The sequence below is a fragment of the Phacochoerus africanus genome, chromosome 11, assembly GCF_016906955.1.
Source record: "Phacochoerus africanus isolate WHEZ1 chromosome 11, ROS_Pafr_v1, whole genome shotgun sequence".
Classification (NCBI taxonomy): Eukaryota; Metazoa; Chordata; class Mammalia; order Artiodactyla; family Suidae; genus Phacochoerus; species Phacochoerus africanus.
The window spans coordinates 19,226,525-19,246,628 of record NC_062554.1 but is presented as its reverse complement, the minus strand read 5'-3'; the positions used below and the strand labels follow the sequence as shown (position 1 = coordinate 19,246,628).

The 20,104-nt window shown below is 41.5% G+C and overlaps 1 protein-coding gene across 3 annotated transcripts; it reads right to left on the bottom strand.

The window, feature by feature from the left end:
- Positions 1-10,606: 10,606 nt before the first annotated feature.
- On the bottom strand, positions 10,607-18,782 carry TMEM126B (transmembrane protein 126B). 3 transcript variants are annotated; one of them, XM_047753851.1, is made up of 6 exons: positions 18,667-18,738; positions 15,705-15,902; positions 14,848-14,969; positions 13,089-13,282; positions 11,894-12,005; positions 10,607-11,661 (listed from the first exon to the last, which is right to left on the bottom strand). In XM_047753851.1, exons 3-6 carry the CDS (start codon positions 14,958-14,960, stop codon positions 11,484-11,486), a joined length of 597 nt encoding a protein of 198 aa, XP_047609807.1. In that variant the 5' UTR covers positions 14,961-14,969; positions 15,705-15,902; positions 18,667-18,738; the 3' UTR covers positions 10,607-11,483. The 3 variants fall into 3 exon arrangements, with proteins under 3 accessions (XP_047609807.1, XP_047609806.1, XP_047609808.1); XM_047753850.1 differs by lacking the exon at positions 15,705-15,902 and having other exon boundaries at positions 18,667-18,782; XM_047753852.1 differs by lacking the exon at positions 15,705-15,902 and having other exon boundaries at positions 14,848-14,992; positions 18,667-18,720.
- Between the last annotated feature and the right edge of the window lie 1,322 nt (positions 18,783-20,104).

Here is a 20,104-nt window from a genome sequence, read left to right as displayed (position 1 = left end):
AAACCTTACTGCTAAAAAATGCTAACTCATCTGAGCCTTCAGTGAGTTATAATCTTTTTCTGGTGGAGGGTTGGAAATATTGCAAGAATTACAAAAATGTGACACAAAGACGTGAAGAGAGCAAATACTATTGAAAACATGGGAAAAATGGCTCCAATGAACTTGGTTGACACAAGGTGGCTACAGCTTGTTAAATTTGTAAAAATATAGTATCTGCAAAGCACAGTAAAACCAAGCTCAATAAAATGAGGTTTGCTTCTATATGTTATTGATGATAGGATTACCTCTTTCATATTGTGTATCTATTGACATAAATTTATGACAGTTTTTGTGCTTTTGTTTCTTAAATTTTACATTAGATTATAAAGTGATTTACACACCTACATTATCATACTGTAGTACTCTATTTTCACCTAAATATTTGCCTTTACCTTTTATATTTTTGTATGGTTTTGTGTTGTTGTTTATAGTCCTTCAACTTGAAGGATTCTCTTCAGCATTTTGTAGGGCAGGTAAATGGTAATGAACTTCCTCAACTTTTGTTTTTTGTAGGAAATTCTTAATTTCTCCTTTGTTTTTGAAGAGCAGTTTTCCAACATACAGTATTCTTGGTTGGCATTTTTTTTTTTTTCAGTGCTTTAAACAAATCCCTGCTGCCTCCCGGCCTACAAGGTTTCCACTAAGAAATCTGCCAACAGTCTAATAGTATCTGCTTTGTATATAGCAAGTTTCTTTCTCTAGCTGCTTTGGAGATTCTTTGCCTGTGACTTTTGACAATTAGATTATAATGTCTTTTGGTTTGCAGCTATCCCCATACATGGAGGGCAAGGAGAGACTAAACACTGAGAAAAACCCACTTCATATTGGTAGGTGGCAGTTTTAATAAGCAGGAGAATTTGCATGCAAAGCTTGTCTTGGGTGGCTGCAAGACAAATAGATCTCCACACCACCTGCCTCCCAAAATCTTAAAAGTTTATAGAGAGGTCTTAACTGAGTTCAGTCATCTATCCTGTCTGGATGGTCTCACAACATATTGTTTTCTCAAGGCTGTGTCCTTGAAGAGGTTTCCCACTCTGGGAATGATAGGCACAATATTCATGCTAAGGACAGGGGAGAGGGTGAGAAGCCTTTGTTTGCCCTGACCCACCTTTTAGGTAAACCAGTGGTCATGTGTTCTAGATTGCCTCTTCCCCCAGTACCTCTCTCGTAGATACCTTACCTAACTGGAGTTGCTTGAATTTCTTGAATGTGTATGTCTGTTTCTCTCCTCGGATTTGGGAAGATTTTGGCCATTATTTCTTCAGATAGATTCTCTACACTTTTCTTTCTTCTTTTGCTGGAATTCACCTGATGCATGTTTTGTGACACTTGATGATGACCTAAAAGTGCCTTAGGCTTTCTTTATTTTTCTTCATCCCTTTTTTCTTTTTGCTTCTCTGCAACAGAAATTTTGAAAGTTTTAAGTACCTTGATTTTTTTTTCTTCTGACTGCTCAACTCTGTGGTTGGGTCCCTTTATTGAAATTTTCAATGCAGGTATTATATTCTTAGGTTCTAGAATTCCTGTTTGATTCCTCTTCATAGTTTCCATCTTTTAGTTGATAGTTTCATTTCATTCATGCATAGTTTTTCTGATTTTATTTAGTTGTCTGTGTTCTCTCTTTTTTTCTTTTTTTTTTGCCGTTTCTTGGGCCACTCCCGCAGCATATGGGAGGTTCCCAGGCTAGGGGTCTAATCAGAGAGAGCTATAGCCACTGGCCTACACCAGAGCCACAGCAATGCGGGATCCGAGCCGCGTCTGCGACCTACACCACAGCTCACGGCAACGCCGGATCCTTAACCCACTGAGCAAGGCCAGGGATCGAACCTGCAACCTCATGGTTCCTAGTCGGATTCATTAACCACTGCACCACGACGGGAACTCCCTGTGTTCTCTTTTAATTCACTGAGTATCCTTTTTACAGTAATTTTGAATTTTGGGGGTAGTTACTATATTTCTGTTTCATTAAGGTTAGTTTCTGGAGAATTGATTTGTTCCTTTAAGTGTGTGCCGTTTTTTCTTGTTTCTTTGTATGGCTTTTTATTTTTTGCTTGAATTTGGCATTTGAAGAATCAGCCATTACTCCTAGATTTTCAGTCTGCTTTTGTATAGAGAGAACTTTTTCCACTCAGCCTGGCTAGAGATTCTGGAGGTCATTCAGATATTTTCTGGGGTGCATCCTCTCTGTGCTTTAAGAGCTGTTTCAGTTTCTTCTTGAGAGTCCCTGCTGGTGTGTCTCTGATAGTGTGGCCTCTTTGGTGCTGTAGTGAGCTACGGTATTAGAGTGCTGCCTACTGTCTCTGTTGTAATGAAAAATGATTCACATTGATGGTTTTGTTCTCAGATATCCCTGGTTTGGCCCTTTCATTCCTGTTAGTAGTTGGATTCAAGTAGGGCAGAATATGGTCCCTGAGGAAGCCTCCCTAAAAGTCAGAGTGGTGGATATGGTTCTACTCCTTTCTCTTACCAGGGAGAATATGAGAATTGGGGTTTTCCTCCTAATGGTGCCACACTGTACAGACAGTATGGGTGTTGGCAAGAAAAAGGACCATGACTTTTCCTGATGACTTTGAGGTATTTGGCTTAATGTTCACCTGGGGTGCAGGTTCCTTTTTAACTGGTTTCTAGATTTCTCACAAAGTACTTGGTTTGTGTGTTAAATGCACATGTTTGTGGGAAAAGGAGGGTCTGTGGCTTCCTGTTCTGCCATCTTGCTGTTGTTACTATTTAGCTACAGTTTTTGAAAAATACTTCTGTTATGTATAGAATTCTAGGTTGGTTCCTATATATATATATATATATATATATATATATATATATATATATGTTTTTTTTTTTTTTTATGGCTGCGCCTGTGGCATATGGAAGTTCCCAGGCTAGGGGTCTAATCAGATCTGCAGCTGCCAGCCTATGCCACATCCACAGCAGTGCGGGATCTGAGCTGAGTCTGTAACCTACACCACAGCTCATGACCATGCTGGAACCCTGACCCACTGAGCAAGGCCAGGGATCGAATCTGCATCCTCATGGATTCTAGTTGGATTTGTTTCTTCTGGGCCACAGTGGGGAACCCCCCTGGTGTTTTTATTTTATTTTGCTTTTTAAGGCCGCACCGAGGCATATGGAGGTTCCCAGGCTAGGGGTTTAATGGAGCTACAGCTCCTGGACTGTACCACAGCCACAGCAATGCAGGATCCGAGCAGCGTCTGTGACCTACACCCAAAGCTCACAGCAATGCCAGATCCTTAACCCACTGAGTGAGGCCAGGGATTGAACCTGCGTCCTCATGGTTGCTAGTCAGAATCGTTTCTGCTGCGCCATGCACCACGTGAACGCCCCTGATTTTTTTTTCTTTTTTTGTCTTTTTGTCTTTTTTTGTTGTTGTTGTTGTTGCTATTTCTTGGGCCGCTCCCGCGGCATATGGAGGTTCCCAGGCTAGGGGTTGAATCGGAGCTGTAGCCACCGGCCCATGCCAGAGCCACAGCAACGCGGGATCCGAGCCGCGTCTGCAACCTACACCACAGCTCACGGCAACGCCGGATCGTTAACCCACTGAGCAAGGGCAGGGATCGAACCTGCAACCTCATGGTTCCTAGTCGGATTCGTTAACCACTGCGCCACGATGGGAACTCCCTTTTTTTTTTTTTAATGTTAGTATTTTAAAGATTTTGCTCTGTGGTTTTCTGGCTAGCATTATTACCAGTGAGAGGTCTGCTCTCACTATTTCTCTAGGTATTCTCTCTGGCTTCTGTTAATATTTTCTCTTTATTACTGACTTCAAGCAATTTGATTGTGATGTGGTGTAGGAGTAGTTTTTCTTATATTTATTTTGCTTGGAGTTCACTGAGTTTCTTGAGTCTTCGGTTTAAAAAATTTCAGCTTTTTTGAGGTATAATTAACATATACAGGAGTGCCCGTCATGGCTCAGTGATTAATGAATCTGACTAGGAACCATGAGGTTGTGGGTTCTATCCCTGGCCTTGCTCAGTGGGTTAAGGATCCGGCGTTGCCCCTGAGCTGTGTAGGTCGCAGACACGGCTTGGATCCCGTGTTGCTGTGGTTCTGGCGTAGGCTGGTGGCTACAGCTCCGACTGGACCCCTAGCCTGGGAACCTCCATATCCCGAGGGAGCAGCCCAAGAAATGGCAAAAAGACAAAACAAAACAAAAACCAAAAGAAACAAAACCAAAAAATATATACAATTGTTGAGATATTTAAAGTGTGTATCACAGTGATTTGATTATAGGTTGCATATAGATGGTGAAAGGATTCCCCCCATCCATTTCATGAAAACATCCATCAGTTTACATATTTATCTTTGTGTGTGAGAGAGCACTTAAGGTTTAGTCTCTTGGCACATTTCATCTATACGGTACAGTGTTAACCATGATCGCTGTGTTTTACATTTTTATAACTGCAAGTTAGTGCCCTTTTACAGCCCTCTCTCTGTTTCTCCCATCCCAGCCCCAGTGGCAGTTCAGTTTTTGCCTCTTCTCTCTGCGCTGGGTTGGAGTGTATAGCCAAAGGGGATGGAGTGCATTTGAGACCATTAACAACTTATTTGTTTACTGTAGTCTTGTGAGACTGCTGAGTACAAGCACCATTGGTTATCAGAGCCAGGCAATCTGGATCACATCTCTCAGGTGGCAGCTGCTAAAGCTGGTGTGTCAGATGGGTGTACAAGGTCCTTTTGAAACCTCACACCTCAGACTGGGACTCGAACCCATCCAAAACTCAGATGGGGACTTGCACCCACTATCTTTTAAATGAAATTGCACACCTGGTCTCAGGACTTAATGAAGTTCTTTATGTCTTGGCACAGAGAAAATTCAGTGAGAGGCAAAGTGATAAGTAAGAAGTAGATTCATTGAGAGAGGTACCCACCCCATAGACAGGATATGGGCCATCTCTGAAGGCAGAGGCCCTGAAATATGGGGTGGTTAGTTTTATGGGCTGGGTAGTTTCATAGGCTAATCAGTGGGAGGATTATTCCAAGTGTTTCAGGGACGGGGCAGAGATTCCAGGAATTGGGCCATTGCCCACTTTTTGATCTTTTATGGTCACCCTTGGAACTGTCCTGGCACTTGTGGATGAGTCACTTAGCATGCTGATATATTACAATGAGTGTATGCTGAGGCTCAAGGTCTACTGGAAGTTGCATCTCCTAGTCTCTTGGGCCTAATCAGATCTAACCAGTTTTTGTCCTATTTTCAAGGGCTGTGTCATTCTTTTAAAGGTTGTGCCCTTCCCCCTTTCCCCTGTCTCACTGGGGTATAGCCATTTTAAGAACTGCTTTTTTTGTTTGATTTGCTGTAATCCTGTGGAACTAGTGAATGGAAGCCCATTAGTTATTGGGGGCCAGGAGATGTGGGGACCTACCCCTTTAGCAGCAGCTGCAAAAACTAGGGCACAGATGCGTATATTAGCTCCTTCCAGGGAGATACTGGTGACTTGGAACAGCCTCAAGACAGAAGGCAGGGGGGTGTCTGCTGGCTTCCCTGGTCTCTGGGGAGGACTGCAGTTCTTTTTTTTTTTTTTTTTTTTCGGTCTTTTTCTAGGGCTGCACCCAAGGCATATGGAGGTTCCCATGCTAGGGGTCGAATTGGAGCTGCAGCTGCCGGCCTGAGCCACAGCCACGCCAGATCCAAGCCGCGTCTGTGACCCACACCACAGCTCACAGCAATGCTGGATCCCTAGCCACTGAGCGAGGCCAGGGATCGAACCTGAAACCTCTTGGTTCCTAGTTGGATTCGTTAACTACTGAGCCACAACAGGAACTCCTGCAGTTAGTTCTAAATGCATGTTAATTTAGAATTCTGACCCTCAGGCAGCATCTTTTAAAGGGTGCAAAAACAGACCCATTCAGGGAAAACTGAGAGATGGGCATTTTTTGCCTGCTCCCTCTGCACTGAGCCCTGGAGACAGCTACAGCCAAAGCTCCTACAGATGAGTCTCATGGATGGCCAGCCTGTTGCCTTTCAGGGCTAAGTGTTTTGGGGGCCACCCCTTAGGTGGAAATCAAACGTTGGGGGTACTAGGTATTGGGTTCAAACCCTTCCGTCCTCAGGGAGAAACTGGGAGTTTCAGGATTCCTCCTGATAATGTGTTGCTGTGTTGGGAGTGCAGTTTTATGGCAATTTTTTTTTTTTTAACTTTTCTTACCCATTTTGGTGTGGATTTTTTTAAATTTAATTTTCTTTTCACTTTGATGAACATCTTTATTCTCAAATGTTTATCTAGTTTTTATTTTTTTCTTTTTGGGTGCCGCCCAAAAAGTTCCTGGGCCGGGGATCAAATCTGAGCCACAGCTCTGACCTAGCTGTAGCAATGCTGATCCTTTAATGCCGTGTGCTGGGCCAGGGATCGCACCTGTGTCCTGGTGCTGCAGAGATACTGCTAATCCTGTTTTGCCACAGCAGGAACTCTGGTGTGGATTATTTTCTTGTTTCCCTGATGTGTAGGAGTTGCTCAGCTAGTTTCTGATTTCTTTCAGAGGAAATTGCTTTGCGTGTAGTCATAGATTCAGTGTGTCTGTGGGAGGAGATGAGTTTGGGGACTTCCTATGTCACCACCTTAGAGTGGAAATCTTTGTGTGGTTTTATAGATGACATCAAATTTGGAAATTTTTCAGCCATTAATATTTCAAAAATTTTTTCTTCTGCTACATCTAATCTTGGGGAGGTTTTGGGAAGTCTCGTTACTTTCATGAAGCTGGTGGGATTCAGGACTACCAAGATTTAATTGTTCATGCTTATTAATGTTAGTGTGACCATAGAGATAAAATAATTAAGGGAGGGGAATATGGGTTATATACATTTGGAAGAATTTTATTTCATTTTATTATTTGTTTTTGGTAAGGCTTAGGAACAAATGAACGAGTTCAGTGAAATTCAGACATATCTGTAGAATACCATTTCTTCATTATTAGATTGCTGCTTGTGTTACCGAATCAGATCCAGCTGCTTGCTGCTCAACAATCAACACACAAGAGAGAGAAATATTGGTAGAAAGAAAAGTTACTTTTAATCAGAATGCCAGCAATCTGGGAGACGGTGGACTCAACGTCCCAGAAAAACCACTTCCGAAAATTCTGCTTGGCCATGAAAAGTTTTCAAAGGGAAAAAGGGAAATAATCTCAGTTAATCATTGCAATGGAAGGGTCACATTGTCACCATTTCCCCACGTGTGCAGGCTTGTTGACATCTTAGGATTTTTCTTTAGATACTATCGTGGTCACACAGTTTGAGGGATTATTGAAGGGAAAGCTAAGGAAGAGATCTGGTCATCTGTTATTTTTATTTTTTCTTTTTTTTGTCTTTTAGGGTTGCACTTGTGGCATATGGAGATTCCTAGGCTAGGGGTCCAATTGGAAGTGTAGCCATTGGCCTACACCAGAGCCATAGCAAGTTGGGATCTGAGCTGTGTCTGCCACCTACACCACAGCTCACTGCAATGCCAAATCCTTAACACACTGAGTGAGGATTGAACAGGGGTTGAAGCTGCATCCTCATAGATGCTCGTCGGTTCACTAACCGCTGAACAATGATGGGAACTCCTGATAGTCTTCATTTCTACGCTTTTGATCTACAGAAAGAACCTACAGATTAGGCAAGGTATTGTGCGATCCAAAGATTTGAAGGGTGTGTGGAGTTCCCATTGCGGCTCGGTGGTTAACAAACCAACTAGAAAGTAGCCATGAGGATGGGGTTTGACCCCTGGCCTCGCTCAGTGGGTTGAGGATCCGGCATTGCGGTGAGCTGTGATGTAGGTTGCAGGTGTGGCTCAGATTCCATGTTGCTGTGGCTGTAGTGTAGGCCAGCAACTACAGATCCATTCGATCTTTAACCTGGGAACCTCCATATGCCACAGGTGCAGCCTTAAAAAAATAAAAAACAAATAAATAAAAAGACTTGAAGTGTACGGTAGGCCCGGAGATGAGTGGAGTTTGGGGGTACCTGGCTTAAGGTTAGTGACAAACAAAAGAGTGCCGTCTGCTTAGAGCTTTTTCCTGCCAAAAATTGCAGGAAACTTGGAAATCCAAATACTGAATAGTTCACACAAAATAATATAATAATTGTACAAAAGCAGGAAGAAAAACCAGTGTGATATACTACATTGTAAGCAGTGCAATAAGTCCAAAAGCAAGGGGATAATCACACGGCTGAGGCATCTGGAGGAAATGGAGGGGCAAAGCCAAGCGAAAAGGTAAGTTCTCCACATCTTAGTCATTGACTCAGGGAAGCATCAGGGGAAATGGACAAGGTAAGCTCATTTATTATCACCTCTTATATACCAGGTATGGTATGGTCTTGTTCCACTTCAAAGCAGTTATTTCTATGTGTTAAGAGGAAACATAATCAGAAAGGTTAGGTGAATTGCCCAGTGTGTGCTATACGATGTTTTCTATACTCTAGGTCCTAAGTAATTTTAGCTGACTTAATGAATGTGCATTTATTCAAGTGAAAAATCTTATGCATTTCCTCTGCTGTGCTTCTCATCTTTCCTGAGGAAATATTTAACTGATAACCACAAGCTAGTTGGCATGCAGTAACAGCAGCAGTAACCACAGTAATGGCAATAACATATAGACTTCCCGTGAGTTGGCCACTCTTTTAACTTGTTTTAACCGATTTAATCCCATAACACTATGAAGTAAGTACCATCTTTATTTCTCATTTTGCAGATGAGGAAACTGAGATGCAGAGGTGAAAAAGCTTGTTCATAGTCATCCCGTTGGTAAGGAGTAAGGCCGGATTTGAACTTTTTGAGAATTGCGCTCCAGGCTGTATTTCACATCTTGCCACTAGTGACATGTGCTGCCTTTCTTCACTGTGGTTCACCTAGCTTTACCTTTGGTCTCAGGCCCAGATCCAGGTTTCCCTAATTTCCCCTTTCAGGCCTCTTATAGCCGTTTTGGCAAGTACTACTTTCCAAAGCCAAAGGAAAATATTAAGTTTCCCTGCTCTTTCTGCTGTAAAAAAGGCAAATTGAGGTCATGGAATATGGTAGAAATCTCTTCAACTTTCAGGTGGCAAGGGAGGTGAATATAAGTTAACTTTGTTGTATTTCCCAGATTACTATCAGCATATGAAGAAAAAAAATACCCAGAATTTGTAGAGCTTCTACAAATCAAATGGGCCAAAGATATCAACAGAAAATTCAAAAGAGAAAACAGGCTAATATCTTTATTTAAAAATCACTTTAGTTAGGCCCATTGTTATGTTTTTCTTCTTGAGATTGGCAAACTTTAAAAAGATGGATGTGGCTGCAGCTGGAGGACAGTAAGAATGTGATGAGGGTGAGACAGTGAAAAGGTAGTGGAATTGATGGATTATAGGTTCTGGTGAAGCTGAAGTAATGCCAGATTGAGGTATGAGAATGCATAAACAGGAAGGGCAGGAGGTAGTGATCAGAATATGGGACTTTATAATTGAGAATGTGAAGAATTTGAATTTGTTGATAATGACAAGGCCTAGAGCAACCCAGTCTGATAAAAATATGTAATTTAAAATTCCCTAGTAACCCGATTTTAAAAGGCAGGTAAAATTAATTTTAAAGTATTTTATTTAACTTAGTATATCCAAAAAAGTAACATTTCAACATGTAATCAACAGATTATTCATGAGGTATTTTACATTCTTTTTTTACATGTAACTCTTGAAAACTTGATGTGTATTTTACATGTACAACATATTTCAATTCAGACTGTCACATTTCAAATGCTCAGTAGCCGCACATGGCTAATGACTACCATACTGGACAGCTCAGGTCTACAGTATGACCATGGGAGTAAGTGATGGGATAGAGACCAGTGTGTTGGAAAGATCATCTATGTGAATACTGGGATCACCAAGAATGTTTTTCAGTCATTAAAAAGAACATGTTTGACTTCTACATAATGAGCTGGAAAGACCTCCAAGATACAGAGTGAAGTGAAAATTAATTTCCAGTATAATATGTATGGATAATACCATTTATTTTTTAAAAATATCTAAGTTACAAAAGAATACTCCAAGGAAAGAGACATGTTAACTTGATGGTGGCTACCTCTGGGGAATGGAGTACAAGTGGGATGGAATAGAGGTTAGGGAGCACTTACCGTCTTGCTCTATATCCTGCTGGATCATGTGAATATCTCGCAAAGAGGAGGTATTCGTGTACTTCTTGTGTAATTTTTAGAGTCAATATTAATACCACTGATCTAGTTATCTATTTGGCGTGGTTCCCCCTCACCCCCTAGTCATCTGTCCTTTGCTCAGAGTTTCGAGTATCATGAATTATTCTGAGAATACAAAGCTGATGACTAGTGATTTTTTTTAAAATTATTATTAGCAAAAGAGTGTATCTATTTCAGTTTGTTTTATATGATGCCATAAAGCACCTTGTTGAGACTTCCATTTCTGCTCTGGGTTGCTTAGGCCCTCAGATGACCAAATCTTTCATCTCAAAAGGAATGTAAGACAAGGAAAATCAGCTCTGGGGTTCTATAGGATTCTGTGTCTTACTCTTTTCGTCAGTGTTTGTTTCCTGTACTAAGATTCCCTGACTAAGTGTGTAGCTCAGGAATACTCTACCAGACTTGAAAAAGCATGCCGTGATCTTTTTTTTTTTTTGATTTTAAGCTTCTGTAGGGTAGGGATGGAATCTTTGTACTCCTGGTGCCTGTTTTTAATGCATAGCAAATAGGCATTCAATAGTCTTTAAACAGCACAGTGGAGATAATTTGTTAATGCTAAGAGCTAGTGAGTATAGAGGAATGGGATGGTACATTATTTTTCTATTTTGCTTTCTTGTGAACTTTCAAGTTCCCCTTCAAAATTAAAGACAAATGTCCCTTTCTCCCCCATGGCTTTCCCTTCTGTACAAGTAGTTAACAGGTATATCTTTAGTGTATCCACAGAATGACATGTATACATACCTCTCAAACCCTCTCATGCTGTGTTCACATTTCTCACTGTGAGTTCCTTCTGGGTAAAGGCCATTTCTTATTACAGGTAACACAATGGCAGGTACTCAATAAATGTTTGTTGATGAAGGAATATATAAATGTATAAATCAGATCTTGAGGCCTGAAACCTATTTCCATACACAATGATGAACAAAAGATGAAACTTACTTTTATTTACCTACTGAATATTTATTGGACACCTGCTGAATGCCAGAAAAAAGGAACAGAAACTGTCCAGAACTACTTTTAACTCTTTCAGCAACGCCTGAGTCCTCAGCATAAAAATGTCCAGTCTGCTGATGGAGAATCCATTCATTCTTAGGAAGTTCCTAGGCTAGGGGTCGAATCAGAGCTATAGCTGCCAGCCTACACCACAGCCACAGTGATGCTGGATCCTTAATCCACTAAGTGAGGCCAAGGGTCGAAACCCGTATCCTCATGGATACTAGTTGGGTTTGTTACTGCTGATCCACAAGAGGAACTCCTATTGGTTAATCTTAATGTACAGTTTTCTCAAGTGTACTTTCAAATATTGCATAATGCTGCAGACCATGCAATACTCCAAAGATTGTCTGAAGGACGAAAGGAACCACCATTGCTTTTATCTCTGTGTGACAAAGCAGCAGCCAATGGAGTAAAACCCTTCCTTTAGGTGGCAGTGGAACAGTATGATACCTAAAAAAGAAGAAAAGTTAAGTACTTCTAGATGTAAATTCTATGAAAAATTTGATTTCTCCTAAACAGATCATTTCTATCCTATGTTTTTCATGTAGATAGCAAAAAGGTTAAAATTAGCTATTTGAAATATGAGACTATTTTGATTAAAATATGTCATTGGCAGCTAATGAATAAGGAGAGTTTATTAACATAAAAAAAGGAAAGAAAAGGAACAAAAAAATGGACTTACTTGACTGCCAGACGTCCATTTTTAGAAAAAGCCAAAGCAGTGGGATATAAAACACCACACACTATGCCAATCAGTGAACTTCTCAGAACACAATTTTCCCGGCTTATGTTACCTAGAAAACAAAAGTAATTTTGGTTTCCCTTTAAATCAGGCTAAGAGCTATTAGGAGTCTTGTGTCCTCATATAGTATTTATTCTCACTGTCCTCAACCACAGTGAAAGAGTAAAAAGAATATTAGAAATTCGGTCTATGGCACAATAGACTAAATGTACCATATTTTAAAAATGCTTTTACTCTTACTTTTTAAGGAGAGTTACTTACTTGTGTGACTTGCAGAAGCAATTTCATAATGAAGAATATTAAACTAGCAGGCCAGACATCTGGATTCTAGGATAATACATTTATATTGTCTATGTGTCAGGCATGTGCTCAGGATACAGTATTACTCAAAAAAGACCCAATCTCTGACCTTTAGGTCAGTCTACTAAGAAAGAAAGATGTTAGACAAATATTTTAACAAGCAATCTTAAGTGTACACAGGCTTTGAAGGTAAGATAGAGAATGTATCTAGAAACTTTATCTAAACTGAAGGAATCAAAGATTTCCCTAGAGAAGAGGTATTTACGCAGGAACCTGATGAACAGGGGTCAGAGGTTCCATCAATTACTAGTGAACTTAAGGTAAGGGGACGAGGCAGAAAGTAATATTAGAAGCCCATAATATGCCAGACAGTACATTAGGCATTTAACATACAGTATCTTAATTCTCTTTTTTTTTGACAGTATCTTAATTCTTAACAACCCTGTGAGGTAAGTACTTATTAGTCCTAATTCATACAGAAGACAGTTGGGTCTCAGATTAAATGACTTGTCCAATGTCATAAAACTTAAGTGAAATATATAGTATACCAAAGCCTGCTTTTTTCCCACTCTATTATGTTGTTTCTTAGTGTACTTGACATGTCTAAGCTCAGCTTGGTTTCTTACCTATAAGAAGAAAAGACAATACTATCTGCTCTGTCTGATTAGGAAGACTGTTGTGGGGATGAAACAGGACAATATATGTGAAGCTATTTTGTTAGTGGTAAAACAATATACAAACAGGAAGGATTATTATCAGCAATGGCAACAGTATACGTTCACGTGTAATTTTACTTAGATATAAACGCATTATCCATTAATGAATTTAAATTTACCTGAATACAAAGCATCCGTTACAAGAAGCTTATAAGCAACTACTGTAGACAAAAATGGAAGCGTAGTCAGTGATGCATAGGTCTTCAAACCATCATGTTTAACCTTGAAGCAATGTCTGAAAATTAAATTTGCCAACATTCCAGAGAAACCAGATGTTGTTCCAAAGGTCACTGTTCCATATATATATAAAGTCCTAATTGGGAAAACAAAGTGAAAAATTAAGTTCAACATAATACTTTTTTTTTGTTTGTTTGTTTTTCTTTTTTAGGGCTGCACCTGTGGCATATGGAAATTCCCAGGCTAGGGGTCGAATCAGCGATAGCCGCTGGCCTTCGCCACAGCCAGAGCAATGCAGGATCTGAGGCATGTCTTCGACCTACACCACAGCTCATGGCAGTGCCAGATCCTTAACCCACTGAGCGAGGCCAGGGATCGAATCCGCAACCTCATGGATACTGGTTGGGTTTATTAATGGCTGAGCCATAGCGGGAACTCCAGAATATTCTTCTAATAGATATATCCTTTCCTGGGTAGTCATTTGTTACTGTGTATTTACTCAACATCAAATATTTCTTGAGCACTATGTAAAAAGTGTTTTCTTTGTGCTGAGGATGGGGCAGTAAATAAAGTTAAAAAAAAATCCATCTCTCACGGAACTTGCATTCTAATGAGAGAATAATATAATTCTCTTTCTGAGAATAGAGTGGTTCTAATGTGGAACTCTTTTAAAGAGAGAATACATTTTGGCTACAAACAAATATGAGTATGTTCCAGTGCAGCCAAAATTTTATGAGCTATCTAAATCCAAGAATACTGCTCTTTCTGCTAAAAAACTTTTTGCTTAAGGTCATTTGAAAAAAATTATTTCTATTTGGTTAGGCGTCCTAGAAAATAACTACTTCTTTCTTTCTTCCTTCTTTTTTTTTTAGGCTGTACCTGTGGCATATGGAAGTTCCTAGGCCAGGGGTATAATCAGAGCTGCAGCTGCTAGCCTATGCCACTGCCACAGATATGACAGATTGGGGCCACATCTGCGATGTACACTGTAGCTCACAGCAATGCTGGATCCCTAACCCACTGAGCAGGGCCAGGGATTGAACCCTCATCCTCATGGATACTAGTCGGGTTCATTACTGTTGAGCCACAATGGGAACTCCAGAAAATAACTATTTCTTAATTGGTCCAAATATATTTAAGATTATTTGTCTAGGGTTTCCAAAACTTCATCCAAAGAAATGTGAAAGATCTAGGTGTACTTATTCTGACCTGTCCAGAAATGTCTCAAGTCTAAGATCAACACCTTTTGACTTTATTCTTGAGCCCTAATAATCTAAAAGTCAAATGATAATGTAAAACCATATGGACATCATGCAGTCTGTGTTCCTTTTTGCTGAACTCAGCACTGTGGCTGAGGTAATACATTTGAAGTTGAATTTAATTACAATTGATAATCAATTAGAGATAGTCTCCTAAATAGTGTTCTAATTACTTTTAATTAAAATATGGTTATTGCACAAATAACATTTCAACAATTTTAGAAACAAAACTACTTCAAGAGACAAGAGAAATTATCCAGTCTCAATATTCCAACAAACCACTCTTCTCATCTGTTCATGCTTCCCTCCAGTTCTTTTTTTAATAAGCTTTTCTCATAACCAACTCAATAAAATTAACAGGATCTTATATACTCAGAAACAATAGCAATACAGAAGATCTGCAAATAAAGTTATTGATTTTCAGTGTGGGTGTGTCTCTTACTTTTCTTTTCTAAGATAGTCAAATTTTTTTTCTATAATTTCGATGACCATTGGTTTTCTGAGTTTTCCATCTCCTAAAGAAGGACTGGACTGACCATGTGTGTGTGTCGGCATCTTGATGTCCTGAAAAACACAAAAATCCAGAACTATAATGGCTAATGAGATTAATATTAAATTTTATAAATTCTATAAATTCAGACTAAAAACATTTAGACTCCAGTAAAGTGTCAGGTATTTTCATCTGCTTTCATAATACTTTGTTAATGATTCAGTGAACATTTAGTGAGCTCTTATTATCTGCTAGACAGTGGCTTTTTTTCTTTTTCTTTTTGGTTGCACCCACAGCATGCAAAAGTTCCTGGGCCAGGGATCAAACCTGCACCACAGCAGCAACTCGAGCCACTGCAGTGACAATGTCGGATCCTTAACCTGCAGAAGTACACAGGAATCTGGACAATGGCTTTTTGATTCACAGAATAACTTTAAGAAATTGGTAGGATAATGGTCATCTCTACTTTTACAGATGAGAAAAACAAGGTTCAGAAAGGCTGACTTGCTTTTGGGCTTAGTGTAGAAGGATAACTTTCTGAGATACTGAATTTCTGTTTTCCCCAAAGGTAGCCAGGTCTTTTGTAGTTCTCCATGCTCTAGCTTTTTCAAAGCTGAAAGTAAACAGTAGCTACCTGTTGACAACTGTCTCTATCCTGTGTCTCACGAAAGCCTGAGCTCATTTTGAAGATTATGTTGAGTTTCCTGGTGAGGTAGGAGAGAACAGGGATGGCCTCGGAGAATAGTGAGAAAAACATTAGAAAGAGGGACAATGTTCCAGGCTAGGAAGAGGCAGTGGGTCATGGCTACCTGGATTATTATGTATCCAGCTTGCTAGTAGCACCTGGGGCAGAAGCAGGGCCTTTGCTGGAAACTGCCATGTGGTATACCAGGAAGCCTGGACCCATGGCACTGGCCGCCAGGGGTTGAAAGTTCCTTTGTCCCAAGTGTGATGTATCAACAGGCAGGTGCCAATGTCAAGGGACCATGAGGTTTGGTCAGTAGCATCTCAACAGAAAGTAGGGGTAAAACAAAACAAACAAGACTATCAGAAAGGATCCTTTCTGAATGTTTTGCTTTGGGTAAGACTCTCAAATTTCTGTGAAAAAAAATATTTTTTTTCTCCCTTTTTTTGGCCTCCCCGTGGCATATGGAGTTCCCAGGCCAGGGATCAGATCTGAGCTGCAGTTGGGGCCTAAGCTGCAGCTGCGGCAACATGGGATCCTTAACCCACTGTGCTAGGCCAGGTATTGAACCTACATCCCAGCACTCCCAAGATGCCACCAATTTTGTTGTGCCACAGCAGGAACTCTGGAAAGTCTTAATATTCGTTAAATCTTTTGCCATGCTGGCATTATGGGATTCCAGAATAGATTAAAAAAAAAACAAACAAACTATGGCCCTTCACAATTTATATGAATCTTCATTTTAACATTTATAGTCAAGGACACAGAATAATACATCTCAAATTTCAGGAGTATTGGGCAAGGGAATCAGTGTGGATTGAGCATAATGGACACAGAGGATACTTAGTGATTCTCAGCATTTCATGTGCACAAGAACCTAAATGTGCATCGATAGATGACCTGATTAAGAAGATGTGGCACATATATACAATGGAATACTACTCAGCTCTAAAAAAACCCCAAAATAATGCCATTTGCAGCAACATGGATGCAACTAGAGATCCTCATACTAAGGTAAGTAAGTTAGAAAGAGAAAGACAAATACTGTATGTTATCACTTCCAAGTGGAATCTAAAATATGGCAGAAATGAACCTATCTACAAACAGAAAGAGACTCAGACATGGAGAACAGACTGTGGTTGCCAAGGAGAAGGGGGGAGGGAGTGGGATTGGTAGATGCAAACTATTACATTTAGAATGGATAAGCAATGCAGTCCTGCTGTTTATCCAACCTGCTGGGATAGACCACGGTGGGAAATAATATTAAAAAAAAAAGAATGTATATGTTTGTATGACTGAGTCACTTTGCTGTATAGCACAAACTGACACAACAGTGTAAATCAACTATAATAATAAAGTAGAATTATATGGGGAGTTTATTTGAAATTCAGTCTTTTGAACTCTCTCCTGAGATGTGTGGATTCAACAGAAAAAGGTGAAGACTAGAAATCTGAATTTTAACAGCATCAAGTGATTCTGATGCTAGTGATCGATGGATGCATGTTGAACATCACTGATTTGGCTGAATAAATATGTACCAATCCTAACCCTAATCATGAAAGGCCAATTCATCTATGGCATCAACATCCTGAAGGTATGGGCTCCTCTGAACTTTCTTGCTTTTTTTTTTTTTGTCTTTTTGTCTTTTGAGGGCCACACCCGAGGCATATGGAGGTTCCCACGCTAGGTGTCGAAATGGAGCTGCAGCTGCCCGCCTACGCCACAGCTGCAGCAACGCTAGATCCGAGCAGTGTCTGCAACCTACACCACAGCTCACAGCAACGCTGGATCCTTAAGCCACTAAGCAAGACCAGGGATCAAACCCGCAACCTCATGGTTCCTAGTTGGATTCGTTTCTGCTGTGCACAGTGGGGCACTCCTCTGAACTTTCTTTTGGTATTACACAATGAATAGTAATGGGGGAGGACAGAAAAAGAAAAGGAAAATATTTTACAAATCACAGTTTCTCAGGGACTAGATGTAATCTTTTGCCTCTGACATCTAAATGGTAAATGGGAATGAAGATTACAGCAATATCTAAGGGAGATTCTCTACCTAACCCATCTAATATACATGAAGGCAGATGTCAGTAACATAATTAACCAGAAACTTTGGATAAATTTTTGTTTTGCTGGTATCCAGTTCACTGAAGTCTCTCATCCCTCACAAAGAAAACTTCCAGGCAATGACTTGTACCAATCTACACTGTCTACACTCTCAGTATCTAGGGAACACAGACACCCAGGATTATGACCCTAAAATACTGAAACAGGACAGCAAACATTTATTGAGTGCCTGCTTTTGGGAAGGCACTGTTATTAAAGCAGAGAAATATACTGGTAACTTTCTAATACACTTTTTACAAGTATTGAAATGCAAAGATTTCGCTATAAACAACTTTTTATCTAAAAGTTAACCAGTGCAAGGCCACTCAACTGGTCACCACGATTGTACCAGTAACAGTGCCTGTGTGTAGGTTTATCTTCCAAAGTACTTTATGGCTTTATAGTGGGTTTATTAGAATTTTATTTAAAATTTACTCATCCTTTACTCAACATTCACCTGGTATTTGACAGTCCCCCGGTTAAGCAAGATGTGATCGTGTTCTCAGAACCCAAAACCCAGGCAAAGGTCAGGACAACAGGGCCGGGAACTTAAACGCAGAACGTGTGTCATCAACAAAACAAAACAAAACACATAAGAAAAGCCAAACGGAACCAAGCCACGGGAAAGTGTGAGTAGGTTTCCCGGAGGAAGTGGCATTTAAACTAACATCCGAAAGAGGAAAATCTGGGGGTGGGGGTGGGGTTAGTGGGAATAGGTGCAGGGAGGTGTTTCAAGCTGAGGGAAAGGCCGGTGCAAAGGCACCGAGGCAAGAGAAAACAGCATCAATTAGGAAGAAACTTCAAGTCTACTTTCTCTCCGCCTCTTTCCAAAGCAACCGGGCACTTAACCGAGCCGTGTATGGACTTGGGAGCTGTTCTCTTTAGATTTTCAAATCCCCTTTATACGCATCATTTCAGAAGTTTGCCAACACTGTGAGGGTGCAGAAGCCACCGCGCATACCACCTTCGGTTTCCACCTACCTTGGGCGCTTCTCCGGCTTCCACAGGCCCCACATCTGCAGCTCCCAGGTCAGCCCCAACCCCACGTCCGAGCGCCGCCATTTTGGCGACTCACGTGACCAGCGGTGGGCGGGGACCCAGAACCCCCGGGGCGGGAAGTGGCGCCGGCTCACGCCTCTCGCCTGCAGCCCCATCCCGCCCCGACCCAGTCAAAAGCCGCGCCCTCCATCCTGGTTGCGATTGGGCGCGGCATCCAGAAATTAGGGCCGCTCATTGGCTTCCAGGAAGTCCAGACGCCCGTGGGCCCGCCCCCCTCCCCGCCCGCATTCCCTTCTCCAGCTATTAGCCCAACTCCCTATTCTAGCATCCCAAAGGGGCGGTCCGAGCGTGGGGATTTTGCTGCGCGTTTTCCCCTCCTTAGGGCACCTCCGTTAGCTGTGGCTGAGCTGCCCGCCCCTTTTACTCCTTCAGGGTGCTCCCCCTCTGGCCTGGTCCTTGTGTTGAGGCTTCACGGGCACCTCCTCCCTATAACCCCCAGCCGGCAGCCAGAGCAGCCCCGACCAGCTTCGTCCTCACAGCCTTCAGACTCTCCACCTCAGTTTTTAGTTCCCTCATATTCCATCCTTTCACCCCGCTTGGAAAGGGACCACAGAGAAATTTGTACTCCTCCCCCCGGCTCTCCGAGAAGACCCCCCCCCCTTTGCCAGCCGATGTTTCGGGGCGGGGGGCGCTGCTGCGAGGAGGCCTGGCGCCCTTTTGTGCACGTTCAGTGGCCAGCAGTATCTCCCGACCAGCAGCCCCCGACCCTCCAGTCTCCACGTCTTAGAGAAGCCAAATTCGAGAGTTATATAATTGCTAGTGCTGCTGTTTCTCCTGCCTGAGGAAACACTTCATCGCGTGGAGGGTGCAGGACATTTGTGCTCTTCTATATGAGAACGGGGTGTGGGCAGGGGTGGCCAGCGGTAGCAGAGAGATTCCTTGTCTTCTCTGCAAAAGCAAGGTGGGTAGTTTGGAGAGAGACTGAAAGAAAAAGGGTGGATGTGGAAGCCAAGCAGCCGAACTCTCTCATTTAGGAAACCGCGAACCGTTTGCACAGCTTATGCTCACATGCCTATTACTACTACAGCGTCTCAGAAAACACCTTTGGGGGAAGGTTTGACTTGCCTCGAACAGTCTCAGTGTTTTTCCTCGCCAGACAGGGAGCTGCTTGGATGCGAAGAGATGGCATGATGTGAATGACTCCAGTGTGAAGAAATCTTCGCCAACTCATCCTGCATCAAGTGCCCATTGAGTAGCACTGTCACTTTAATGTCTCCATGCCAAGGGATTGCTTTCCTTCTATTCAATCCTCTCGGTTAATACATGGGAGGATCAGAATCAGAGGGGCATTAAGGATCAAGCCTGAGGGGCTTGGAGAGCACAGAAGAAAAAAATGAAAGTGACAGCAAGCTGGATTCTG

What these genes read in the sequence shown, in the direction of transcription:
- TMEM126B (XM_047753850.1), bottom strand. Translation starts at nt 18,747, where the DNA reads ATGGCGGCGCTCGGACGTGGGGTTGGGGCTGACCTGGGAGCTGCAGAT. An exon ending in AAGCCGGAGAAGCGCCCAAG is followed by an intron (nt 14,970 to 18,666) that starts GTAGGTGGAAAC and finishes TGTGTTTTTCAG; the next exon opens with GACATCAAGATGCCGACACA. An exon ending in AACGGATGCTTTGTATTCAG is followed by an intron (nt 12,006 to 13,088) that starts GTAAATTTAAAT and finishes TTTGTTTTCTAG; the next exon opens with GTAACATAAGCCGGGAAAAT.